This window comes from Polypterus senegalus, chromosome 6, assembly GCF_016835505.1.
Source record: "Polypterus senegalus isolate Bchr_013 chromosome 6, ASM1683550v1, whole genome shotgun sequence".
Lineage (NCBI taxonomy): Eukaryota > Metazoa > Chordata > Cladistia > Polypteriformes > Polypteridae > Polypterus > Polypterus senegalus.
In genome coordinates this window covers 134,311,209-134,337,209 of record NC_053159.1, presented here as the reverse complement: position 1 = coordinate 134,337,209, position 26,001 = coordinate 134,311,209, and the positions used below count along the sequence as shown (strand labels likewise).

At 37.1% G+C, this 26,001-nt stretch overlaps 2 protein-coding genes across 8 annotated transcripts in view; both read right to left on the bottom strand.

The window, feature by feature from the left end:
* Positions 1 to 18,835, bottom strand: part of synrg (synergin, gamma) — a 100,633-nt gene extending 81,798 nt beyond the window's left edge. For 5 of the 7 annotated variants that reach the window (XM_039757262.1, XM_039757264.1, XM_039757266.1 and 2 more), the window contains exon 1: positions 18,665 to 18,734. In XM_039757262.1, the coding sequence (XP_039613196.1) occupies positions 18,665 to 18,720 (56 nt within the window). In that variant the 5' untranslated portion in view covers positions 18,721 to 18,734. The other 2 variants (XM_039757263.1, XM_039757265.1) reach the window with 2 other exon arrangements.
* A 6,152-nt stretch (positions 18,836 to 24,987) lies between these two features.
* ddx52 (DEAD (Asp-Glu-Ala-Asp) box polypeptide 52) overlaps positions 24,988 to 26,001 on the bottom strand; it is a 38,318-nt gene continuing 37,304 nt past the window's right edge. The window contains exon 15 of the mRNA XM_039757261.1: positions 24,988 to 25,450. Coding sequence (XP_039613195.1) covers positions 25,417 to 25,450 — 34 coding nt within the window. The 3' untranslated portion in view covers positions 24,988 to 25,416. The remainder of the gene's footprint in view (positions 25,451 to 26,001) is intronic.

Here is a 26,001-nt window from a genome sequence, read left to right as displayed (position 1 = left end):
TGCAAAATTATGGAAACTATAATCTACTCTCTATATATATATATATATATATAAAATCCTAAATCTAAAAGTGCAATGGTGATGTTTTTAAGTCACGTTTTTTGTCACATTTTAAATCAGGCTACATAAATATGTTTGGTGTCATTCTTTTCAGGATTTATCAAACTTTAATGTGATGTTGTTATATTTTCAGATTCTTATTCCGTTTTTAAATTATAAACTAAAAAATATCAAGAACTCGCACCCTGTGAGACCAGACTTTGTGCCAAAATGTTTAACCACGCCTGGGCCGAAAATAAAACACAAAGAGTAGGACAGGCTTTTAAATGTTCGAAGCGCAGTGTGAGATGCAGATCATGTGGCACAGCAGCAAGCCTGCAGTTGATCGAGCAAAGAGGAGGTTAAAAATAAAAAAAAACTGCATTTGTTTCCCATTGTATCACCGTTTAAGAGGGGGTTTTGAAGGAGCGACCTCGTCTCCTTGGGGTGTGTTCAGCCCTCCTCTTCACAACAAGCAGGCAACTGGAACAGATGTCAAAACAAAGTATATAATTTACTTAGACTTTCAAAAAAGTCCCACAAATCAAAGATTAATTATGAAACTAGATGCTCTAGGAATCAGACTTAACATACAAAACTGGATCTCACATTGGTTAACCGACAGGAGATAAAGAGTACAGATAAGGGAAGAATGCTCCATGTAGAGTAAGGTCATGAATTGAGACCCTCAGGGGTCTGTCCTTGAACTGCTACTCTTTTTTGAATTATATTAATGACACAGATTCTGGAATAGTTCATAACTTTTGAAATTTGCAGATTACACATGAAGTTACTGGCAACACTCTACAAAATTATAGAGTTAGGGTTAGAGCAGCAGTTTAAGCCATGAAGAGGAAAGGCCAGGAGCATCCCAGGACTTGTCATACTCTGACAGACTCAGAGAATTAAACCTTTTCAGTCTCGAGCAGAGGAGATTTTGTTGGGACCTAATCCAAGATTTTAAAATCCTCAAAGGCATTGATAAAATAGACACAGAAAAATTCTTTCAGCTTAAGGGTGAATCATGTACTCGAGGACACAAGTGGAAATTAAGGGGAAGTGCATTTATGACTGAAGGCAGGAAGCACTTCTTTACACAAAAAGTTGTAGGAATCTGAAACTGAACTGAGGAATGCAGTTGAATCTGAAACCTTGACAAACTTTGAAAAGTATTTGATTGAGATATTGTGACATCTTAGCTAGTAGCTAAACAAACAGGCTTGATGAACTGATTAGTCTCCTCTTGTTTGTCAAATTTATGTTCTTAAACTGTCCTATGAAATGTCTCAACATTCTTCCTTACAAAATCTGCATGCTACAAAATGAAAGATTAATTGATTGACTCTAATGCATCCTTAACTTTAACAACTACTCAATTAGTGGAATATTCATACATGCTTTGTTTTCATGAAGTATTAATAAATGCAACCACCTGTCCCGTTGACAATTTCCAGGCTTACATTTGACATTGATTTATATAGTATAACAACATATTGTTGCTAAACATGTGAAGGTATTGTTTAAAGCATCATGTGATTGCAAGTCATGAAAGAAACTTTATGAAACAAAGTCTGATTGTCTATTAGATGACAGATAATAAGGAGGCTACATCATGATAGTATGATTTCAAAATAGAATTTCTCCCAAAGCAAACACAAAAAAGTGAATTTTACACATGGACACTAATTTTAGTTCAAATCATAGATTTATACCAATCAATAATTCTATATTGTGCCAGTACAAATGAAAGCATACAAACATGTCCTTTTGGGGTTTGATCTTGCATACCAACCAGTGCTAACAGAAGGACCCGAACTCTCCACACAGTTTGTGCTAGATAAAGTAGACTGAAAAAAATATTAAAAGAAGTGTAATAAAGCACCACACTAATAAAGTGACTTAAGATATTTTAGACCTAAAGCATCAAAAGTACTGAGGAACTGTCATTACAGAAGATTTGCTTTTGGCCTTAAGTTACTGATAAGGATGTTCTAAGTTGTAAACACATTTTACAGTTATGTGACTTTTGCCTATGTAATTTACTCTTAAATTTTGGCAGGCTGGCAAGAAGTGGTAATGACAAATGGCGCTTTGTCTCCACATGTCTAATGATAATCTTTTACCACACTAGCAAATAATAGAGCTGCACCTATGAAATTAACTTCGTGCAGCAAGATTCACTGCTGTCTGCTGCTAAACTTCTTTAACCCATTAACTTCCATTCATCACTAAAGTGCTTGGCACTGTAACACATTTAATATTTTCTTAAATACAATATGATCATTTATGAGTTAACTTTGAAAGTGTATTAAAAAGACCATGGGGCTCATGTATAAGCGGTGCGTATGCACAAAAATGTTGCATACGAACGTTTCCACGCTCAGATCGTGATGTATAAAACCCAGGGCTGTGGAGTAGGAGTCGGAGACAATTTTGGGTACCCGGAGTCGGAGTCGGCAAAAAGTTAACTGACTCCGACTCCTACTAAATTTAAATGGGAATTAAAAAAGTAAGTTGAAATGTCCCAATTCACAAATAGTCATAATGAACTACTTCTCTGCTGCAAGAATAAAGCCCAATGCATGCAGTGCATAATGTTACCACAAAACGAACATGTCAAGCAACCATGAAGCATGCTTGTCATTGACAGTATGCGTCACTATATGGGATGTAATGCACAGGTAAGGTGCGGCACCGCTTTCCATTGTGTTGTGTTCCACTGTTACAGGGAACTGTGAACCTAGCCTAAAGCCCCCCATACATTTACAGATGCACTGCCGATTTTTCGGCCGTTCAACGAGTCATCACGCGTCAAACGCCTGAAAAATCATCTGGTGTGTTCTCAGCTCCGTCTGCTCCCCTTCGCTATGCGCTAGTGAAGGGGGCCGAAGGAGCCGAGAACACAGATCTCCCTACCTGTCTCCAGCAGAGGCTCGTTCTGCTGATCAGCTGGCCATTGAGTGACACAATGCACTAAACTTCCGGCTGGCTGACAGAGGAGACAGCCACTGCAGCAGACAGAGGCACCACATTACTTTGGATGGGAGCGGTGGTCGAGATTTTCGGCAAGCTGGATCTGCCCGTCCATGTGGACACCCGCAATCTGCGGCCGCCAATCAATTGTGTTTGTCTTTAATCTGGCATTATAGTAGAGTGTTGGCTTCCTAGCCAGTAGTTCTGTGGTGAAATGACATGTATGTTGCCTTCCTTTCCTTCAATGGATGTAGAAAATACATTAGCATAGTATATACATACAGAGGAGTCTGAGTCGGAGTCAGAAGATTTAGAAACTGAGGAGTCGGAGCATTTATCTACAGACTCCACAGCCCTAATAAAACCTAAACTTGGCGTAAAGCCAAGCACAATTTCCATGGTACCTCATATCCTGGAGTACGCAAGTTTTCCGCTCGGTTTTGCAGACTGGGGGCACCCAGCGTCAAAGCAGTGCTATTGTTCCTGTGTGGTTACCCTTTCTTATTTTAGATCCACATCCCTGACGTGGCTTTATAAATACAATGAAATTAACCGCGTATTGTTTATTAGTTTAATGTATCTGATTGTAATTAACCTGTAACATTATAATGGTCCACGGAATGGTCAAACTATTCTAAACACCATAGCTGCTTTAGCGTTGTTACTCTCACTGCACCTTCTTCTTCTTCTTTCAGCTGCTCCCGTTAGGGGTTGCCACAGTGGATCATCTTTTTCCATATTACTCTTACTGCACCACTCAGAGTATTGATATCACTGTATCTAAGTGGGGAATCAAAGATCTACAGAAGCTGAGAAAGAGAATTATCGGTATACAGCATCAAGCACACGCCTCCTCAGCCATGCTGTCTATTGAACTGCTCTCACATGGCAAACGTTTGAAAGCCTGTACAGACCTCGCGGTTCAGAAACAGTTTCATCCCAAGAGCTCTAAACACACTCAATTAGTCCATCAAGTGCTCCTTGTAGAACTGTTTGTACTTATTAATAAAAATTACCTCACTGTAAACTTACACTACAATTATAACATTACACAACCTGAGCCACTTTATAAAGTGTGTATTTACATATGATGATGATATCATTTTTAAGATGAAATGCAGCAAAATATGTTTATTATAAAGATAAAACTTTAACTTTATTTAAATAATCTATATGTATACTAATAAAAGGCAAAGCCCCCACTCACTAACTCATCACTAATTCTCCAACTTCCCGTGTAGGTAGAAGGCTGAAATTTGGCAGGCTCATTCCTTACAGCTTACTTACAAAAGTTAAGCAGGTTTCATTTTGAAATTCTACGCGTAACGGTCATAACAGTCAACAACGTCCGCCATGTTGAACTTTCTTATTCATGGCCCCATCTTCACGAAATTAGGTAGGCGGCTTCCCTGCACTAACCGAAACCAATGTACGTTCTTATTTCAGTGGTATGATGCCACTGTCGGCCGCCATATTGAACTTTTCAACGGTCTTTGTTACTTATGGGCCCATCTTCAAGAAATTGGGTATGCGGGTTCCCAACGCTAACTGAATCCTACTTACGTACATATATACGTCCATAGCCTACAGCTCGGTCACCATGTGAGGCGGCGTTGGGTCCCCCATCCCAATGCCTCCCACATTGTTGGCTGCCTGCCTATATAAGGCCATCTGTCGCTCCAGTCTCTACATTCTCATCCTTGCTTCGCCACGGTATTCACGTCTCCCTGCTGATAACTACAGCCTTTTTATTTAATCCACGGCTTCTCTGCTATTTTATTGTTCATTTATTACGATTATAGTTATTGTGTAAGTATTTTTGACTTACTTTACATTGTTCAGGTACCCATTTCCTTTATCATTCCAACCGTACCCCCATTAACATGTCTATCGAGGTGATCACCATCAATCAATGAACTGTCACTTACCGAGTGGTTTCCATGCCAGGAGATGGCACCTGCCTTTTCCATTCTCTTTGTTACATATTGCACGGCCATATCAGGCTCACTCTTGATATCCAGAGGAACATTGTGTCTTATGTATTGAATGACTGGGACAGGTTCAAGGTGTGGACTGATGACGGTACAGGAGATAATTATACTACACAGGAGTATATATATTCATGTTTATGAATGTTTCAACTCTCAAAAGCTGGATGTGAAATTATCGATGAAGCCAGTTGTATGCTTACAACGCTTGACAGATGTCGAATGTCACTTCAACACAAGTCCTGCAAATACTAACGTAATTGAAACAAACCATGAAACTCAAACTGATTATGACAGCAGCAATCCAAGCTGTGAGAAAACAGTAAAAGGAGGCGTGTCAGATGTTGTGGTACATTTTCTGATGCAGCTAGACGAAAACAACTTCATGACGCTGCCGCCAAATACTCGCAGAAAAATCCACAAGTTAAGAGACACGCCGTCGCTAAATAATCGCAGGCAAATCCACAAGTTCATAGAGACGCTGTCGCTAAATACTCACAGAAAAATCCACAAGTTAATAGACATGCTGTCGCTAAATACTTGCAGGCAATTCCACTAATTAATACCGGAAATGCCTGTTAAACATCTTAGATTCACGAGTAGCGATTTGGGTAGTGAACACTTCGATGAATGAAACCTGTTATCTTTACAAAGGTTGACAAACACGAAATGTAACTTGAACACAACACATCCATCCAAATATGAATCCTATTTGAAAGAAATAATGATAATCAAATCCTTGATGACAGCAACACTCATAACAGTGACAAATCATGTTACGTTATTTTTAAAATGTTTCCTTTTCTTTTTCATAACTTATTTAACACACTACTTCTCCGCTGCGAAGCGTAGGTATTTTGCTAGTTGCTAATAATTAAACATGCCAGGACACAGTGCTGTAGTGCTAGCTAGGAGCTTGCGCTCTGTTCACGGATTATTCCTGCCTCGCACTATATTCTTGTTTGTGCTGGCACGACACTGGAAGGATAGATGGATGAAATAATTAAACACATACTACGAAGATATTTCAATGTTCCTTAAAAGTTTTGAAGAATTGGCGTTCTAAGCTTACAGATGGCTTAACGTCTATGACATAGCTGATTGTGTGGCGATTGGTTACTTGGAGAAAGGAAAGGAAGGACAAAAATTGAAGGTTAGTACATTTGAAAGAGACAGTACTGCTACAATAAAGTATTTTATTGAAGGTCGCGCACAGCGCAGCAAGCATCTTGCATGAGACATGAACAATCACTGTGCCACCGTATTTCCATGTTTAATAACTTTCTTTAACTCCTATTATCATGAAAATGATATCATGTATATATCTCAGTATTTTAATTATTCAGAGAGCTGTAATATCACGAATGTAATGGATTTTGTGTCCTGTCGGAAGAAGAAAAAGCCCAGAAGCACGTAGTGATTCACACACACAGAGCACATAGAAGATCAAATACAAAACAAAGCATTTAACATGTTACTATTAGTTACATCGTAATTAGTTATGATGGTATTGAGAAACTAGTAAATTAAACAATTTTAAGATGAAGTTTATGATGTTCTACTTTAATGACAAAATAAACTACATGATTAAAGTGGAAATGTCAAGATTAAAGTTGACATTTCATGCTTTTTTCCCTACTGTGTGCCTATTTTTTTTTTTGTCTGTATCCTAATAAGCTTTCATATGACACTCAGATGGTGGGCTACGACTCGGCTTTTCACAGCGACTTTGATATCTGACTTCTTTATTTCAGGCATTGTGCAACTTTGTGAACTTGAGCTTTCGAGTTTCTCCGACACTTTATCACTTGATCAACTTCCTTTTGTTGTTTATACCACTGTTTGAACCAACAAATAGTACGTTTTTCTTTGCCTCCATTTGGTATTCGCTGAAATTCTTCTATTTTCCCATTTTCTTTTCACAAAAGGCTGAGCTTAAGGGCAATTTATATTGATTTGCATATTCAAAGAGGCGTAATTCTGGGAGGAGCTGGGGCGGGACAGCAGGTGCGTACACGTGCGTTACTTTTCACGCTGACTGGGCTTTATGTAACGGAAGAACGTGGAAGTTTGCTTATGCACAGATTTATGCATCTGGAGTTGTGTGTGTACGCACATTCCCGCTTTTGTGCTTACGCCATGTTATACTGTGAGTTCTACGCATGCCATTATACAGGAGGCCCCATATCTGAAACTGACAAAACCAGAATTAGTATTAGACTTGTGTGAAAAGCAGACTAAAAGTATGTTAATATGTTATGATGAAAATTAACATTTTACTCTGAACACTTTAATAGTAGATTTGGCCTTACAATGGCTCGTTATACTGCATTTCTGTGCATCAGACTACTTCAGGAATAAAGTGCTGCTTTGTGGACAATTTTATAGCATGTCACTTTAATTTCAGACACAATATTGCCTTTCCTATTTTAATGTAGATAAGTGCTTATTTTTGTTTTACCGACAGACAGACAGACAGACAGATAGATCGATAGATACAGCACGGCTATCACAATCACCATGAAGCATCATACAGGAGTATTGCTGTTGGCATAAAGGAGCTGAATGATTCTTTGGCTGAAAGACCTCAGTTTTAGTGCGAGGATTTGCAGCATTGTTCATAATGATACTCAGTCTTGTTTTAACTCTCTCCTTTGCTAGTAACTCCAGGGTCACTTATGCATAACTTAAGCAAACAAAGACAAACTCAATCATTAATGGGTCTTATGCACCAGACTGAAAACATAATGCTATAATGAAACCTGTATTACTATTCTTTTTGACATCACTATCCTTTATATGGCACAACGTTAGTAGTCTACTAGGCTGAGGCTGCAAGATGTATAACAGTATTAATAAGTCTAGTCAGATACTTATTTAACATCTTTTGATGAAAGTTCTTTAAAAATCGTAGCCCTATTATTAGTAAAGGCCCTTTATGGAATACTCCTTAGAGAAACAGTTGGATAGCAGGGACAATGAAAGTGCACAGCAACAGAATGAAATTGGACAGTAAAATGAGGTTTCTACTTGTGAGCCAAACTTAGTGATGCAGCTTTCTTAAGATTTAAACTGACAATGTTGCTTTAAACATTTTTCACAGGGAGCACAGTTTTCACACCTTAGCAGTTCTCGCTTTTCTTGCTGAGCCTTGAAAAAAGACTGCTTTGTGGCAACAAGGCCGTAACATAGTTTAGACATTCTGGAAAATTATAAATTATATTATCACAAGAAAAGTAATAAATAATTAAGCAAAAACAGATAATATTTAAATATTTTGTTGTGATAAACACCCTTTTCTGGCTATGCCGTTTTTTTTTTTAACTATTATTAATTTAAACCATTTAATTATAATATGCTTGCACCTTCTCCCATTTCAACTTGCAATGAAGCATAGGGTTACATAACCATAGTAGTAAAATGTATTTGGCTACTCTGGGCAATTATAAGTCAAATGAACAAAGCAGTTTCTGATTCTCCCATACTTTATTTTACTAGTACTAAACACACATATATTACCTCTACAATGAAGTAAATGTAGATTTAAACATGGTATGTGCCAGCTTCTGTTATAATTCACTAGTGTGAGAGAACATTTTTTATTACTTCTCTTATTTTGAATATAACTGACTAAATGTTTAATGTTGCTACTTTTCCATTGTTCAATTTTTATTAAACTGTACATGGGCTGCTAATAAATAAATAATTGCCATACATAATGTATACAACACAACTAGGCTTATGAAGCTATACCAGCATACATGGTGCACCTACGTAAAGCCAAAGAGAGCATAGTGATAGGCAGCAACCAAAGACATCATAAAATAAACAAATGCAATAAAACAGAACTAAATTAAGGTTTCAAACTATTAGTACTGCAAAAGCTATCCAGATATATACCCAAGATCATGTAACTGAGTCCCTACCTCAACCAAACATTTTCTAAGGACATTTGAACTGTTTAAAGCAAAACAGTTTTGAAAGGCAAATAAGGCACAACAAGATTAAATTCAAGGAACCCCTCATTCGCTCTAATGCTAGCAGGATTGTTTCACAAGAAATAAAGAAAAAACTTTTTCATATGAGGACAAAAGTTGCACGATGCTATCAACACACAAGAAAAACAATGCTTGTGTCATAAAACATTCATGAATCAAGCAGTCTTCTCTGGAACAATTTCAATTATTTAACTGGTGTGTACATTACCTCTGATAGAGCTGTAATAGGAGAAGAGGTGTTACACCAAGTCAGCCTTTTGTTTGAAAAGTCTATGTTTCACCAACTCCTTTTATAACATGATTATCTAGATAAACATCCAAGGATCCGAAGCCCACTTTTGTAGTAATAAGTATAATGTAGGAAACTAGTTCAAGACAGTACATCAGGTCTCCACAGATTTAGAGAATACACAGGAATAATCTAAAATAACTAACTGATGTGATGTATTTGAATAAAATCCTGTCTCTCAGACATAATCAAACTACGACCTCATACTACTACCGGACATACAGAAAAATGCAGCATCCAAAAATCTAAGGACTGTGTTTAATGGAAATCTTTTATAGCTATTGAAAAGCTCTATTTCTGCCACAAGGAAAAATAAATAAAAAATTGTGTTTATATTTATTAGAACACAATTTATTCTTCTGATGTGCGTCCATGTGGCAGTGCAGAAAAGCAGATTACAAGGGATTGTCCTCTATAGTTTCTTGAAATGAAGAAATCTACTAAACACCATTCAGGAGGAGGAGGTTGGGAGCATAGGCTGATAGCACATTGCCACACCCACCACACGACGAACCACCTGGATTAGGACCCGAGTGCTGCAGGTGATACCTCAGCACCACTCTGGAAGAGTGCGAGTTTTTTACGGTGGCTCGAATACCACTCCTGCCACCAATCCCCAAATTTCCCTGTAAGTTGGAGGACCTGCTAGCAATGTGGCTTAACATCATACTCAGGATGAAGCAATTGTAAGTTAAGGGCCTTAATTAAGAGTCACTTCTGGTGTTTAGGTGATTTGAACTGGCAACCTTCCGATTGCCAGTGCAGATGCCTAGCCTCAGAGCCACAACTTCACCACACAGCAAAACATAAAAATGTACTGACTGGATACTCTAACTGGAACTGTTAGTATGTTGTTTCCAACAATATTATGCCAATGTGTAAATTTTACTTAGTAAGATTAGTTTACATAAGATGAGTACAACAATAATTTCACCATTGCTTCAATTGCACAATTACATATACACTCTGTTAACTAGTGATGCTGTGATCGGCCAGCTTCAGATCCAATTTGGGTGATGTTCGCTCCAAATGACTTTGACTTTATGGAAAATATTGCAATACCTGAAGATTTACATGTGCATTTATACTGCTTTAGTGGACTCTGTAAACAGAGAACAGCCAGGCAGACTTTAGGAGAGAGAAGACTCAAACATTAGCTTTTACATTACAGAAGGTGGAGTAATAACCTGAGGAAAGTAATCTTGTTAAAGGAGAGAATTTAAATCTGAACTTAGTGTGCGAGAAAATAAGCCCCACTGACATATGCACAGCTTTGACAGATTTAAAGTGTAGCTGCTTGAATGAGCTCAGACCTTTTCATTTTTCCTTTAATTAAAATGGGCACTCTTTGTCTGAGCATGAACAGTGAGCAAGCTTGAGTTTACTGCAGCCACTCAACTCCTGAATTAGAAGAATTAGTAAAAGAACAAATAAAGTAGAGTTTGCTTCCTGCAAATTAAACAATACACCTGTATACTTCAAAGCCAAATATTTCTGTTTTTCTTGTAAACTTATTAGGCACTAGTTGTGTAAGCCCATGCTGTAAAAAGCCCAGGGTCCTAGAAGCTATTGAAATCATCAGGAAAAAAAAACTGAAATGTAAAGATGTCAGGTAATTGAAAGGAACTGCTCTGGGCATCTCTCTCCTAGGAGGATTTGTTTTGTCGACGTGCTCACATCGTTTGTACATTAGCAGCGGAAAGAAAATTAAAAGGGATACCGTTTTGCCGATGTTAGCGGCTAAGCGACTTTGTCTTTCTTCTGAGGTTTTGTTTTGCCGACGTGCTCACCTTGCTTTTGTATTAGCGGCAGAAGGAAAAGTAAAAGGGATACCGTTTTGCCAATATTAGCAGCTAAGTGGCTTTTTCTTCTGAGATTTTGTTTTGCTGAAATGCTGACAATGTTTGTGCTATTAGCGGCTAAGTGAGTTTTCTGTTTCCTCGGAGGTGGAGCCCTTAACCCGACTCCACCTCTCACTTCCAAGCCGGACAGACACACACACTTCCACGGGTAGACGCTTACATATAAAATGTGAGAATTTCATTGTGCAAGTGCAGGAACTGTACTTATTAAAAAATAAACACATAAGGCTCATGTTATTCCCACTTTTACCGCATTAATGACAAAGTTCAGAAAAAGACTTGTACACTTTGAAAGTGTAATAATATTATCATAATCAAATTTGTAACAGGAGATTAAAAGATAACAAGATTAATCACCTTTAATAGTGTCCTAAATAGACCCAATAATGAATAGAGACTTTGCATTCATTTTCTGATTGTAATCAGCACTTCTACAAATGCCTACATGCATCCATCCAGTTCACAAGTACTTCAATGTTGTGGATTGTGGAGGGGACATCACATGCCTTCACAGATAACTGAATAGGATTATGGGATGTGGGAGGATTGGCACAGAACCTCGGAGTTGGAAATATAATGATGGAATATAAAACTACCATTAACTGATGATTGATCCTCCAAATGAGACTTCATTGTTGAGGAATCACTAAGAATGACACCTACCACTTCAAGCAGATGTGCTCTCTTATATGGTATGACTGCAAGGTGTACTTAGGATGGTGGGAAATGAAAGCAGCAGGTTCTTCCTTAATTCATCTGAACTGACATCTGCCTATGTAGCCGCTTACCTGTGTCCAAGTTTATCACTTGGCTGTACCATCTTCGTTGAGGGATCACTAACGGTGTAACTTCCCCTCCCTGCAGCTTTACTCCCTAAGGTGGCATAGCTGAGATGTGTACTTAGGAAGGAACTACAGCCAGCTGCCGACGGAGTTACTTACCTGCAACAGAGCATTCTGCGTATATGCCGGTTATATTCAGCAACCCATGTACACAAAAGCATAAGATGATTGAAAACGGTGCGAAAGTCCATAATGTGCGATTTCTCATTGTTAGTAATGGCTGCTATGTATTCATCCACATCAAAACCACTTTGATTCATTTGTTAGGAAAAGGAAAAGAAAAAAATAAGAGGTTTTTATGTGTTTGTTCATGTTGGAACAATGCGGTAACCTGCTTGTATACTAAATATTTCTCATGATCAGGAAAAAAAGAAAACTGCATAGAGAGCTAAATTGCTCACCTTTTAAAAGGCATATAATAGAGCTTTCACATCGAACATCGCTACCTGAATATATTTCAAATTTATTTAAAAGCATTCTGATTCCAAAGCAAAAGCTGACATTCGAATTTAAAAGAATAGTTGTTTGTTTTACAAGGTTTTTTTTAGTATTGAGTTACTCCAAATTTTCTATCCAAAGCTGTGTGGTTTGTACCTCTTGTCATCATAAGTGGTGGTCCTCCCAGGCAAACGCTGCTGTAGGCGCATCAGCTACACGAAAGTGTCATGATCAGCTGGGGGACCAATCAGATGATGCTGGTACCTCACTTTCATTTCTGATATCCATCTCCAGATCACTAGCAGCAAACTCTGAGTCCGACAAGTCAGAGTCCTATTCAATGAAATTACGTAAACTTCCATGGAGTATTTTGCTTTGCACATTCGCTTTGGTCTCTCACCAGATGTCGGTGCCATTTTAGAGGTTGTTTGCTCTTCGCTAAGTACGCACACGTAGGGAATCGAGGTTAAATCAACAAAGCTATGTAACTTTATTTCTAGCAAAGAGAGTCAAACTAAAATGTAAGGGTGAGTTTTGTTGCAGTTTACAGCTGATTACTGTCCTCTACTCCTGAATTTTGATAAAAGTTGACATCAGCCTTGAAAGAGTTAAAATAAGGTATCTAGTGCATAAACTTGTTCTTAAAAATGTGCAAAGCCTGGATAAATTTAACTTGAATACAATCCAAAGGTGTGAGAATGTATTAGCAACAAAATAGATCATTCACCAGAAACTGGTTTACGTATCAAAATGAATATTAACAGAACTACTACTGATAGAATCTAGATTTGAAAATTACATATTCTAACAGTTGAGTGTTACCGATAATAGCTAAAATGTCCTCATAAATTGTAAAGACAAAAAAGCGTGAGAAACAAAGCATAAACCAAACAGCAGATCTAGAAAATCAATCCTTCTCAGTTTTTTAACACAAGTAACACTCATTACTAGTAATGACCCCACTCATGTGTGCCAGCATAAGTAAACAAAAACAACATAACCAAAAAGAATGAAAATGGGGAACACACAAATAGTGCAAGCATATTTGAACAGTATGAAGAGAAAAGAGATGCAGTCTGCAATTTCAAGTACTGTATACCGATGAATTCACCTAGTTACCCAAGTTATGGCCAAACCAGCTCTGGGGCAAATTCAGGATGATTGCACAGAATAACATAACACTTAATCAATATTCCCTGAATATAAAACTGACTATTTTTTTGAAATTGTGAAATAATGGACAGTGTGAAAGTGGGACAGGTAGCAATAGATTCGTAGCCCCGGTTAAGATTCTTTAAGCCACTAGAGGGCACTGAGGATTACATTTGCAGAAGTACTGGAGAGAAGGTCTCACCCTGTCCAGTCACATTCTGGGGTATGAGGAGTATACTGTGAAACCCAGTGCTGCTAGGTGGAACTCTTCAATGGTACATGCAGACCTAGGAGTGCTGACCTGATAACCAGGAAGTACTTGTAAATGCTCACATGACAGGTTTATCGGATCCAAGTTTAAAGAGATCCTGCATTTAGTATACAGAGGGCTTTAGGTTGGGAGGAAGCCAATGCTAATTGCTTGATGGGTAAAGAGGTTTTAGGTGAACTAAGCAAGGGGTAAACAGGAAGGCCAGAACACTTAAGGTTTTGTTATTTTCATGTCCTATGTTATGTTTATTGGGTATTTTCGTTGATTGTTTGCCTTCCTTGTTAATGAAACCCTTTTTGTTACTTTAGTTCTTCAGGTTGTCATTTGGATTCAGGGATGATGCATGAGCACCCCCTATGGTCCACGATAGGAGGTCAGAGACAATTTTTACTAGGTGTAATTAATCATTAATTATCCCTAAATTTACAAACCTACTTTCTCAACAAAAATTATGAAACAAAGTGACATGTTGATAAACATGATGTGAAAAGACTTCTTACATTAAAGAGCAGTTACAAATTAAAAAATTGTGAATAACCTCTGTGTTTTCTGTTTCTGTGGTATTAAACTGTATTAATTTTTCAGACAGTGAAAACTAAATGTCAATTTAGCATGTGCACAAAATTAAGGAAAAGGTTATTATATATATTTTTTAAATACACAATGAAAAAGCCCCATCCAAATATAATGCTGATACATCACTGTTAATTAATGTTAAAATATTTGTTACTGTTATGTACTGACACAGCTATTTCATGGATCAGGTATCTCCAATTTGAATCCCACTCCAGTCATTGTCCCTGTGGAGTTTGCATATTTTCCCATTGTCTGCATGGATTTTCCTCTGGTTTGTGTCAAGTTAACTGGTAATTATCCACCCGTCAGCATCAGTAAGCCTTGAAATGTGCTTGCGCCATATCCAGGAGTGATTCTTACAATATCTTGATTTTGCTGGGGCATGTTCTCCCCGTGTCTGCGTGGGTTTCCTCCGGGCACTCCGGTTTCCTCCCACAATCCAAACACATGCAGGTTAGGTGGATTGGCGGTTCTAAATTGGCCCTAGTGTGTGCTTGGTGTGTGGGAGTGTTTGTGTGTGTCCTGCGGTGGGTTGGCACCCTGCCCAGGATTGGTTCCTGCCTTGTGCCCTGTGTTGGCTGGGATTGGCTCCAGCAGACCCCCCGTGACCCTGTATTCGGATTCAGCGGGTTAGAAAATGGATGGATGGATATTATAACACTTATTTAATGTTATTGAATTGGTTTTTCAAGAAAAAAATTCATTTACTCAATTAATATAAATGCGTATACATGAATTTCATTGTCATGTTTTAATTATTAGCACTTGGTTAGGATGGTTGATAACAGAATACAGATAATTATTTGATGGTTTTTTAACTCCTCAGTAACAATAATCATGTGGCATGTCATTTTTGATGAGGTTGTTTGGTGACCTACACTCTAGTAACCTAATGTACATGGGGCTTATTTTCCAATTCTTATGTTAAGAAGCAGGACCCCAAATAATATAAATCCAGTTCTGTGGAGTATGATCTTGTTATCTGCTAACAATAGTTATGCAGCATGATTTTGAATAATAGTAGACCTATTAAAGCAAACCTTAACCACAGAGGACTAATGACGGATTTGTGATCTAATGTCATGTCATACCTGTAGGCCAGGAATTGTTACTCTTTTTCTCAACTTACCACTTCCAGGAAATAATTTTTTTTTCAGTCTTAAATTTGTAAGTGCTCAAATTTTACTAGGCACAAATCAAGGTAATATAAAACACACACACACACATTAAAAAAAATATTACATTTATGGATTTAATCAGAGATTACAGGTAGTTTTTTTTTTTTTTTTGTGCAAGCGTACATCTCATGTTTTTCTCATGTCTGCCAAACAGTTTTTACTCAAATGTTTTTATTGCAAGAACAGTAGTGAGGCTTGTTATGGCATAAAAATGAGAAAGCCTAAAACTCCCATAATTTTAATTTATAAAAATTACAGGGCTACATATGAATTCAGCTTAAAAGACAGGGAAAAAAAACCTCACAATTTCATATGACTTGGTTAGAAAAATATGTTAAGACATATTTATTATTCATAAATGCTCATATCTACGGTTCTCATTGTATATTCTTCTGTATTGGTCTGATAAGTTTTAAAAATGATTTGAAAATTATGCTAGACCAAACAGATTTAAGAAAACTAAAAATCGATAGACCACACCGAACATAAATAAGAGATGCTGTGCAGATGAGTAAAGCACTGGGGTTTGGGGGTGGTATCGGAAAAGAAGCACCCACTCTCTTTTGCAAAAATCCATAGGCTTTGGTGTGTCAGTTCTTGGATAATATTGGTAATGACAAGAGTTGTCTCAAGGAGAAGTGGGAAATGAGAGAGAACTGTTACCTCTGACCCCAGTGGGAACCAAAGTCTATCCCAAAAGTTTGTAAGGGAGGAACAAATTTTGATATTGCAGGGCATGCACATTCAAATGCCAACACTCTTATCACACTAGATCAAGGGTGGGCAATGTCGGTCCTGGAGAGCTGCAGTGGCTGCAGGTTTTCATTCCAACCTAATTGCTTTTTTATTGCTTGTTAGTTTGCGCAATGTAAGGTTCTTGTATCGCAGATTTTTTCCTTTCCAAGGATATCATCCAAATGATCTCAAGCCTAAAACGGATCATTTTAAGTCTGTCACATTTTTCTATTAATAAGTGTTTTATTAAATCAAACAGTGCATGATGAACACACACAGATGTAATTGGGAAAAAGCTATCTGTTTTGTCATTTACATCTTATTGCTAATAATGAGCTATTAAAACTGCTGAATACTGCAGTTTAAGATTGAAATAAGCAATTAAGGATGGAGAACCTTAACAAGCGAGGCCACTAAAATGAAGCATCAAAATGTCACTTAAGCAAGAAGTGCATCATAAGCAATAACTGACTTCTCATTAAGAAACTGGGCTGGAATAAAATCATGCAGCCACTGTGGCTCTCCAGGACAGACATTGCCCACCGATGCACTAGACCAGGGGTCCTCAATCACAGTCCTGGAGGGCCGCAGTGGCTGGAGTTTTTTGTTCTAACCCAGTTGCTTAATTAGAAAGCAGTTCTTGCCAATAGTTTAATGGAATGGCTTGTTAGTGCTTTAACTCGGCCAAGTCAGGTAATTATCATATCCTAGATTTTCTTCCCCTTTATACCACTCAAATGATTTGAAATCTAATTCTCAGTCCTTCACTTGCCTTCCAAGTATTTAATTACCCTAACAGTGCATGACAAATACACACAGGTGTAAATGGTAACAAGCTAAATGGAGGAATGCTGGTCTCTTTTGTCATTTGCACGTTATTGCAAATTAGGAGCAATTAAAAACCCAGAATACAGCTGCTTAAGACTAAAATAAGCAATAAGGGTCCAAAATCTTAACGAGCGAGACAACTAAAGTGAAGCAGAAATGTTACATGAGCAATAAGTGCTTCTTATTAAGCAATTGGGTTGGAGCAAAAACCTGCAGCCACTGCGGCCCTCCAGGACCGTGATTGGAGGACCCCTGCACTAGACTAAGAATCACCACTAGCAATTTAAAATCCATATCTCGGTAGTTATGGAAAACGAGGTAAAAACAAATCATGCATGTGAAAAATTGTCAATTACAGGGAACGCACATACCACTGTAACTGAAAGTCAATACTAACCCTGGCTAAAAGAATTAGCAAATATATCAGGGCATGCTAGAAAGCACACACTACGTTTTTTGTTGAAATCAATATACCTGAATGAAGCTTATATGTCTAAATGAGTTCCTAACATAACTAGACTGATTACACCTTTTTATTTTGTCATTTAAAGTTTTTACACCTTTTTATTTTGTCATTTAAAGTTTTTACAAGTATTGTTTTAGTCTATTCACTCTAAATTTGGTTATTTCTTAAAGGATATAATATGGAATACGAGACTGTAGTGTGAATAATACATTATTAATACCAAACACTGGCACTTGCATCTATGCATAAGAAATTACCTAGCTCTTACAGAACAATTGATGAGGTCGAAAATTATCATTGCAAACACAGTTCATTTGATTCAAAACATCCTTGCACTTATGTTTTGGAGAAAGACGCAATTTACTGGCCTTTTAAAATTCGGAAAAGATAAACAATTTGAATAACTGAAGACAATCAACTGCACAGACCCTCCATAAACGAGTTCTTCCACCTCATCCAAATAGCCAGCGACCAAAGGAATCGTCATGCCCTTCAGCTTAACACAAAAATATTGTGAGCAACCCCACAAAATTCAGAATTACAAACTAAGATGTGTTTAGGAATAAGTAATTTTGATGAAAACAGGCTCCTCTTACAGCTGATTACATTAAGTAAAACTGAGTTGGGTACTGTCTAAAAAAGCCTAGGGCTCCAGTAAAACTTAATTAAACACAAAGTTACCCTAGTTGTTTTCTATCACTATTAATGACGAGCTGATAATCACAGAAGTAGATATTATTCGGTATTAACAAAATAATCAAACGATGCAGTTTGTCTGACAGCTTTCTTTTTACGTTTGCGTATAGAGATATACACCACACTTCAAAAAGAATGTGCATTGTATACAATTAGTCTTTAGTGGTCATCCCCAGTGTTGTTTTTAATAATTCCAATTCAAAAGCCATAATATGCAATGAAACATTTAAAAACATGCAGCATACCTACATATACATATGTGTGTATACATGTACACGTTTACATTACAATTACCTTTTTTCGCATGTAGTCAAGTTACTGATAATTCAATACCTGTTATTATGGGGGAAAACACGACTGTCTCCACTGATACAACCCCACACACACATTTACATTGACAATGATCTTACCTGCCACTTCCACCAGCTCCCGGACGCAGCGCCATCTTAAACAAGAAACCACTGCCCCTCAGTTTCGAGTGGGCGGAGGAGACAATCGCTTCCGGGTCACCCTTCTCTGTTACCGAGGTGACGAGGCGATCTGATCATGTTGCTTCCGGGTCTTAGTTTTTCGTCGCCAGAGAAACAGCATGGCTCTGTAATCATCCGACCTCTTCCCACTCCCAAATAGAAGTAGCGTGCGTCACAGCTTTGCTGGGTGCGTCATTTTTTTGACACATTGGATGAGTAACAGAGGAATAATGTACTTATTGTAAGCGATAAGTTTAACAAATGCTAAAGAAGTATTAAGGGCATTCAAGCGTTAAAAAACAGTTTGGTTGTCTTAGCTGAAACAAACGTTAAAAGTTGAATGTTGTGCAAAGGCCCAATGGTGCTTCTGTTTCTGACCACTCTGACTGTAACGTTTGGCAAGAAACGAGCCTTCTGACGGAGGTCAAATCCTACTGATAATTTAGATTTGTCCATTGGTGTATTAATCTTACTGATAATTTAGATTTGTCCATTGGTGTATTAATCATTCCACGGCGTCATCAACGGCCGGGTCGGCATGGATCTAATATACTTAGTATTATACAAAAAAATTCAAATTAAATTTATTGCCCTAAGAAGGACATTTAGTTTGTCAGCAGCTTTTACAGAGATACCACAACATAACATTAAAAATGCATCAACAAACAAAGCAATCATACATTAACTTAGTACAGTTCAAATAGATCAAATATAGCAGTGAACATAATACTTATCATGAAACATTTGATCAAACAGAAGTAAAAATTAAACCAACAAGCTAATTAAAAGGGCATCCTGGAGGTAGTAGCAAAGGAGAGAATTAAAATAAAACTTACTGCCATTATAAACAATGCTGCACATCCTTTCTCTGACACACTGACATTGAATACTTTAAGCAAACAATTCGGCAGAAGTGTGTCAAGAAATGTTACTGAGGCTCCTTTATATCAACAGCAATATGCTTGCATAATGCCTCACTGTGACTGTGACAGGCAAGTCAAAAGTTTTTTCTTTTTGATTTTCTTGCTTTTAAGTCATTCTGGTGTGTATTTATCTATTTATGTATTTAATCGTTTCTGTAAAACACCAAATCCCCCGCTTGGGACAAATAAAGCCCTATTGTAAAATAAGAAGCAGAAAAACAAGGAAAAGGTTTGGGGAAGCCACCCCATATACTTGGCAATCAGGTATAATTAATGAAATGGTCTTTACAGACACAAGGCCAATAAGGAACTGAGATAACAAATGAACATGGGGCTGTTATATAATCGGGAGACAGGAAGAGTTGGGCTCTGAGGCACTGAAAGAGGAAGTGACATCCTTGGTAGGCAGGTTAATGGGACCAGAAGTGGAAAAAAAATGTTTCTAAGAGGTGGGGTCTTCTGCAGGTCTTCAGAGGAACAAAAGGAGAAAGATTTAGAGCACAGCACCAAAGCCAGGTCCGGCAGAAAAATACAACTATTCGAGTCCTTAAACTGTCTCTAATGTGCAGATATGTAACGCTGTCTAGACTTAACTGATGATTGATACAAATACTAACAGTTCATCAGATAATTTAAACCTATGGATGTTTATTAAAGTTGAACTAGAAGACTAATGGCAGTGGGAATGAAACAGTATGTATACTGGTTGCTTTTTATCTTTGGAACCTTGAACCTGTGACCTGAATTTCAAGAACTGAAGATGAGAAAGTAGTGGGGAGTCCTGTCTGACAAAATGCACTCTGCTTTCCACAATACTTGCTTGTTCAAAAGGTCTATGAGATTGGACTGTTGAGATCTAGCTATATTTTGGTATATTTTACAATTTAGATTCATGTGCTTCTGTTACTGATATTAAGATTTTCAAACCAGGCCAGCAGAACTTAAGAGCAACAATGTTATGACTCACATTAAAAAGACTTTGCTTCCTTAGACAGTAGAGGCACAGTCATCATTTTTGTGCAGATGTCTTTTGTGTTTTCCATAAAAGTCAGTTTTGAGTTTATGATAATCCACAAATATTTAACTGTCAACAATCTTCACTGCTTGATCTTTAATGATCATTTCTTGTAGGTGACTTGTGTTCTACCACTGGACCAGGACTGGCTTCATTCTCATTCAATTGGCAAACAATCATTGAGTCATCAGCAAATTGTAAGATGAATCCGTTTTCAAATTTACTGTGACAACCATTATTGTAAAGGATGTACAAGAGGGGTGAAAGACTGCAGCCCTGAGGGGACCCTGTGGATGAGGACAGCATATCAAACAGAAATCCATTGACTTTCAGTCTTTGAGTTCCGTCTTGTTAAAAAGTCAGTCAGCCACCACACCAAACTGAAGTCCACATTAAAGTCTTTATAAGTCTTTTTGCAAGAATGTGTAAGCGGATGATGTTAAAACCTGAAGAGAAATCTACAAACAGTGAATTATAATTTACTCAGAATTAGTTGTAATCTAATGATGTGCATGTTGCATCCAGGGCAATGAGTGTCTTATTTGTGGTAAATAAGAACTTATTACTTTTCATTTTGAAAATGATCTTTCACTATTAACAGCTCCCCCACAGATGATTGCCAAAGGGGTTTAGGATAATTCAGCCTTAATACTAGTCAGGATCAAGTTGTGTTTCAAGAGCAGAAGCCTGTTAGAATGGGACTCCGAGACATACTTATCACCAAGGATTTTTGAGCACCAGGCATTTCAAAACAAATTGGCAATGCAATTCTGATGAAAGTGGTGTCATTGTGTACACTCCATAGTTTATCAGAAACATATTATTCATCTGCTGACATGATGGTTACATCTACGATTCTTGTAAGCCAGGAGTGTCAAAGTCAGTTTCTGGACAGCTGCAGTTGCTGCAAGTTTTTGTTTCAGTCACTTTCTCTATTAGTAATCAGTTACTGCTGCAGATTTATTTTGGTTAATTTTAAATGACATGCTTGTTACAACTAAGACCTTGTTTCTTTTTTTATTAGCTAGCAGCTAAAGAAAAAATGAGATGCAAAGGAAGCCAACATATGACCAGCTATAAGATAGGGACCTCAAAATCCAACCAAATTCTTGAATAGATTCCAGTTCTTATTGTCAGTGAAAATAGTTATTGAATCCCATAGCTTGTTTGTGCTCATATTTTGTCACTAGCCATTTTTTCTGAAGGCACCATCAAAATGTGTTGTGGACCAAAACAAATCAATACTTTTCAAACTTTCTCCTCATGGACACACAGCTACAAATTGGATCAGTTTAACTTGTTGTGTTGGCTCACCTTGCATATTATTGTTTGATTGCTCATTTATGGGGGGGGATAAGTTCTAAGTCTTGAAAAGCAAGCCAATTTAATTTTAGAGTAAATCAATTGGGTTTTATTATCAATGGTAGTTGGCTAGTAATTAACAAAGTGGTTGGAGCAAATGCCTTCAATCTCTGCAGCTCTCCAGGATCAGAGTTTAACATCCCAACTTGCATGAAGAAGGGTCCTGAGCTGCCTTGAAATCTTGCATATTATAATTTTTTTAGGTGGCCAATAAAAGGTGTAATTTTGCTCGATTCTCATAATATCCCTGTGGTAAACACTCTTGGCCAAAAGTATCCTAATTCTTGTAGACACTGTAGTGAGGTATTCTGTCAGAATACAGACTGCAGAAAGGAAAAGGAAAGTACAGAACAAGGTTCTGCATGTGGAAACAGCCCTTTAAAAGCATGTGTTGGGACAACAGGAGATACTAGAAGGCAAAGAGGCTGCTAGTGCATGTACGTACTTACTCCAAGATCACCACAGTTTTTGCAAAAACTCAAAACAAGCCTCTACCACAACCCCACTCTACAAACAGACCGACTTTGGGAAGAAGCGCTATGGTGAAAATGTGGTTATAACAACATACACTTGCAAAACTGGTTACAAATACAGAGAGATGCATGCACCTAACTGCCTGCCACAAGCTACACTCCCAAAAGCAGAAGTTGACAAGTAGTAATAGCATTTCTATAACTTTGGGTAGTTCACGATAACTTAGCTATGTCTTTTACGATAACTTAGCTATGTCTTTTAAATCACTAAATAATCCTTAAATACCAATTTACAAACAATTATAAAATGGTTGAATATTAATTTACATCACAAGGATAAGAGAGTGTAAACTACACACACAAGACTGTGACTGGAGTGGGTGCCTAGAGCTGAGGAAGCAATGCTAATTACTGAGCTGCCCCTCTTCTAAACAGAAGTTGCTACTTCACATACGTGTGCTTATCATCAAGGATTTAGTTTAGTATTTGACATTTTGAAAGGAAGTGTTTCAATTTATATATTCAGATCACTCATAGCAAAAAAGAATTAAGAAACTCTGTAGCACATTCAGTGGGCATAACAGCATATATATTTATGGTATAAAAACAGTGTATATTTGCAGACAAAACTACCGTGAAAATAAGAAAATGTCAAGCAAAATTATTCCAGATCTGTATACAGTGAAAATAATAAAAAAAAAAGCCCATTCAAGACCTTTGTGGGAAATCAAATCATACAGGACTGAGAAGTGAATAGTGTATTATATATCCTATATCACAGAACGTTGTAATATTCAGGACCACATCAAAAAGTAACATGAGAGTAGTGCAACTAGCTGGGACAGCAGAACTGTACATTGTCAGATGATATTTTCACTAAAAATGTCTTCTGTTCAAATATTCAACTTAGCTGATAATAGACCCTAGTACCTTCAAGTCTTTATTGTGGATAATCTGCAAATGAAAGACCACATCACATTTTTGTTTTATTTAAGATTTTTGTTTAATAATTCCTTTTATATTTTTGGTATACATGTAATGAATGCTTACCCTTGTATTAAGTAAATAATAACTAACTATGAGAGATCTTCACGTACCAACATAAAGTCTGAGAACCTTCTTCAATATCAGATACCCATTTAAAACTTAGTAGCATGATTTTAATTTCCATCAATGTGGTGTATGCTTTAAAGATGTGTGATAAAGTTAATCTAATGTACAGGTTGTCAAACATTAATCTGTAATGGGTTGCCTAGAGAAGTCTGCAGGTGGCATCCTTTGTTCATAGAAAGTGTGTGAGAGGAGTGCATGATACTGACATAGTAAACATAAATTTAAGTATCAATAGTGGAGTTGCTCTGGAAAGAGTTCTTCTTTTTCATGACATGTTGAGTGCAGGTGGGGGTGTGGAAGTGGCAGTGGTGGCAATATTAGGAATGAGAAGTGCATGGAAAAAAAAATCCAGGAACTGTCCCCATTCTTACTTTTTAAACAAGCCTCTTTGGCACTGAAGGGAAACATTTACAAAATAAACTTACAAAGTATGCTATATGGGAATGAGATATGGCTGATAAATTTGGACAATGAAGCAAAGCAGAGAAGTGTGGAGATAATAATGAGGCTGATGTGCCAAGTGTCACAGAGTGTGAGAAAGTTAAATGCCAAGTTTAGAGAAAGACTTGCTATGGTAACATGAGGAAGAACAGTCTAAAGTGGTTTGGTGGAGTGAAAGGCAGAGGAGAGGTAAAGTAAGAAAGAAGTGGAGATGAAGCCCAGCAGGAAGCAGAAGAAACAGAGCCTGGTGGTGTCAGGTGATTCAAAAAGAATGTGTCTCACCCCAAAAGATGCTTAGGACCATGGAGAGTGGGGAAAGAAGTAGTTTTGGGGGTAGCTGGATAACCTGGATAAACTCTTAAAATGGCTTTTGAAGAAAAGCTGGTTGTAAAAAAACAATAAATAGATACTACCATTTCAAAATGTGACATGAGTAGTCCTAGAAATTGATAAGCAGCTCAAGTGATTTTGTCATTGGTCATCAAAACCACTGAAAATTCTTCTAATTGGTGGCTTCATGGTGTGCTAGGAAAACAAAACCCAACAAGACAGAAAGACTATTCAAAGGGTTGTAAAATCGCGCTCCCCTGAAAATGTATTCAAACTGAATTTATCTATAGTCGTAGTGCCCTGCATCAAACATTGTCATAAAAAAGCATGTGCTGGAAAACAAAATTATAAACACACAATCAGCTGTTATGTAAGTGTAATATAATAAGTTACTACAACAAAAGATCTAAAACCTAAACTAACCTAACTAAATACTGTGCATTTTTTAATGTTATGCTATTTTCCAGCATTATGCATTTTATATTTTGTGCAACTATAATATTGAAGAAAAAGAGTGTAAAAAACAATGTTAAAATTATATCAAAAGCGCAAGTTTATTGCTAGTTTCCAACTGTTACAGTTTCACAATTGTATATAACAGAACATAAATAGTTCACAATGAAATCACATCTGAAACATTCTGTGAATGTTCACTGTTTTATGAGTACAGGTATAAAAAGTTAGAAAGCAGTTTACTTAAATGTCTTACTGTATCAACCAGATCCACGTCTGACCTCATGTAACTTTTCTCTTATGATCAACACTCACTTGCAAATAATACTTAAACAGGAGAAGGCAGTCAGACATAAAGTCTAGAAGCCAAATCAGGATTATTTTTTCATGGCCTGCAACTGAAAATGTCCAGCTGTCCATGCTGAAAAAAGTTGTTTTTTCACTGCAGCATGGTCATTTTGTTGGAATTTCCAAAACGGGAGGCTTTGGACTTTATTTTTCTTCTTCATTTTTCTTCCTTGCTTTTCGTGTTTGGCTTCCTAAAAGATAAATACAATAAATAAATACATTAATATCCACATTGTGGTGTTTTTTAAGTTCTCTTAAAACCTAGGCCTACATAATAATTTTTGAAGATGAAATTTACTATTGAATCAACATAATGATTTTAATATTTTATGCATGACTGGGTATTTAAACCCCAGGTATGAAAACATTTTTACCTTACCTTTATTATGATAAACAAAAAGATATTCCCTCTAATGAAACTGTGAAAACAAAACTTGTTGCCAAAAAATAATTCAATCTGGTATATTCCAATTGAGAATGTATTGCCTTCCTTGGTTCTTCACTTGACATGGAAATATTCATTGTATTAATCAAATGGAGTAAAAAGCTAGAAATGACTCAATAGCTTTATTTTCAAAACATGCATGAGATCCCTAGATGAGCAAAGCATTTACTCCTACAACATACTCCCCAGAGAATGTCAAATGAAATGTGTCAACATCTGTCTCTTCCTATGTGACCATAAAAGCTAGGTTAATTTCTAGAATAGACCTGTAACTGTTTACAAAGTTCAAACAATCCC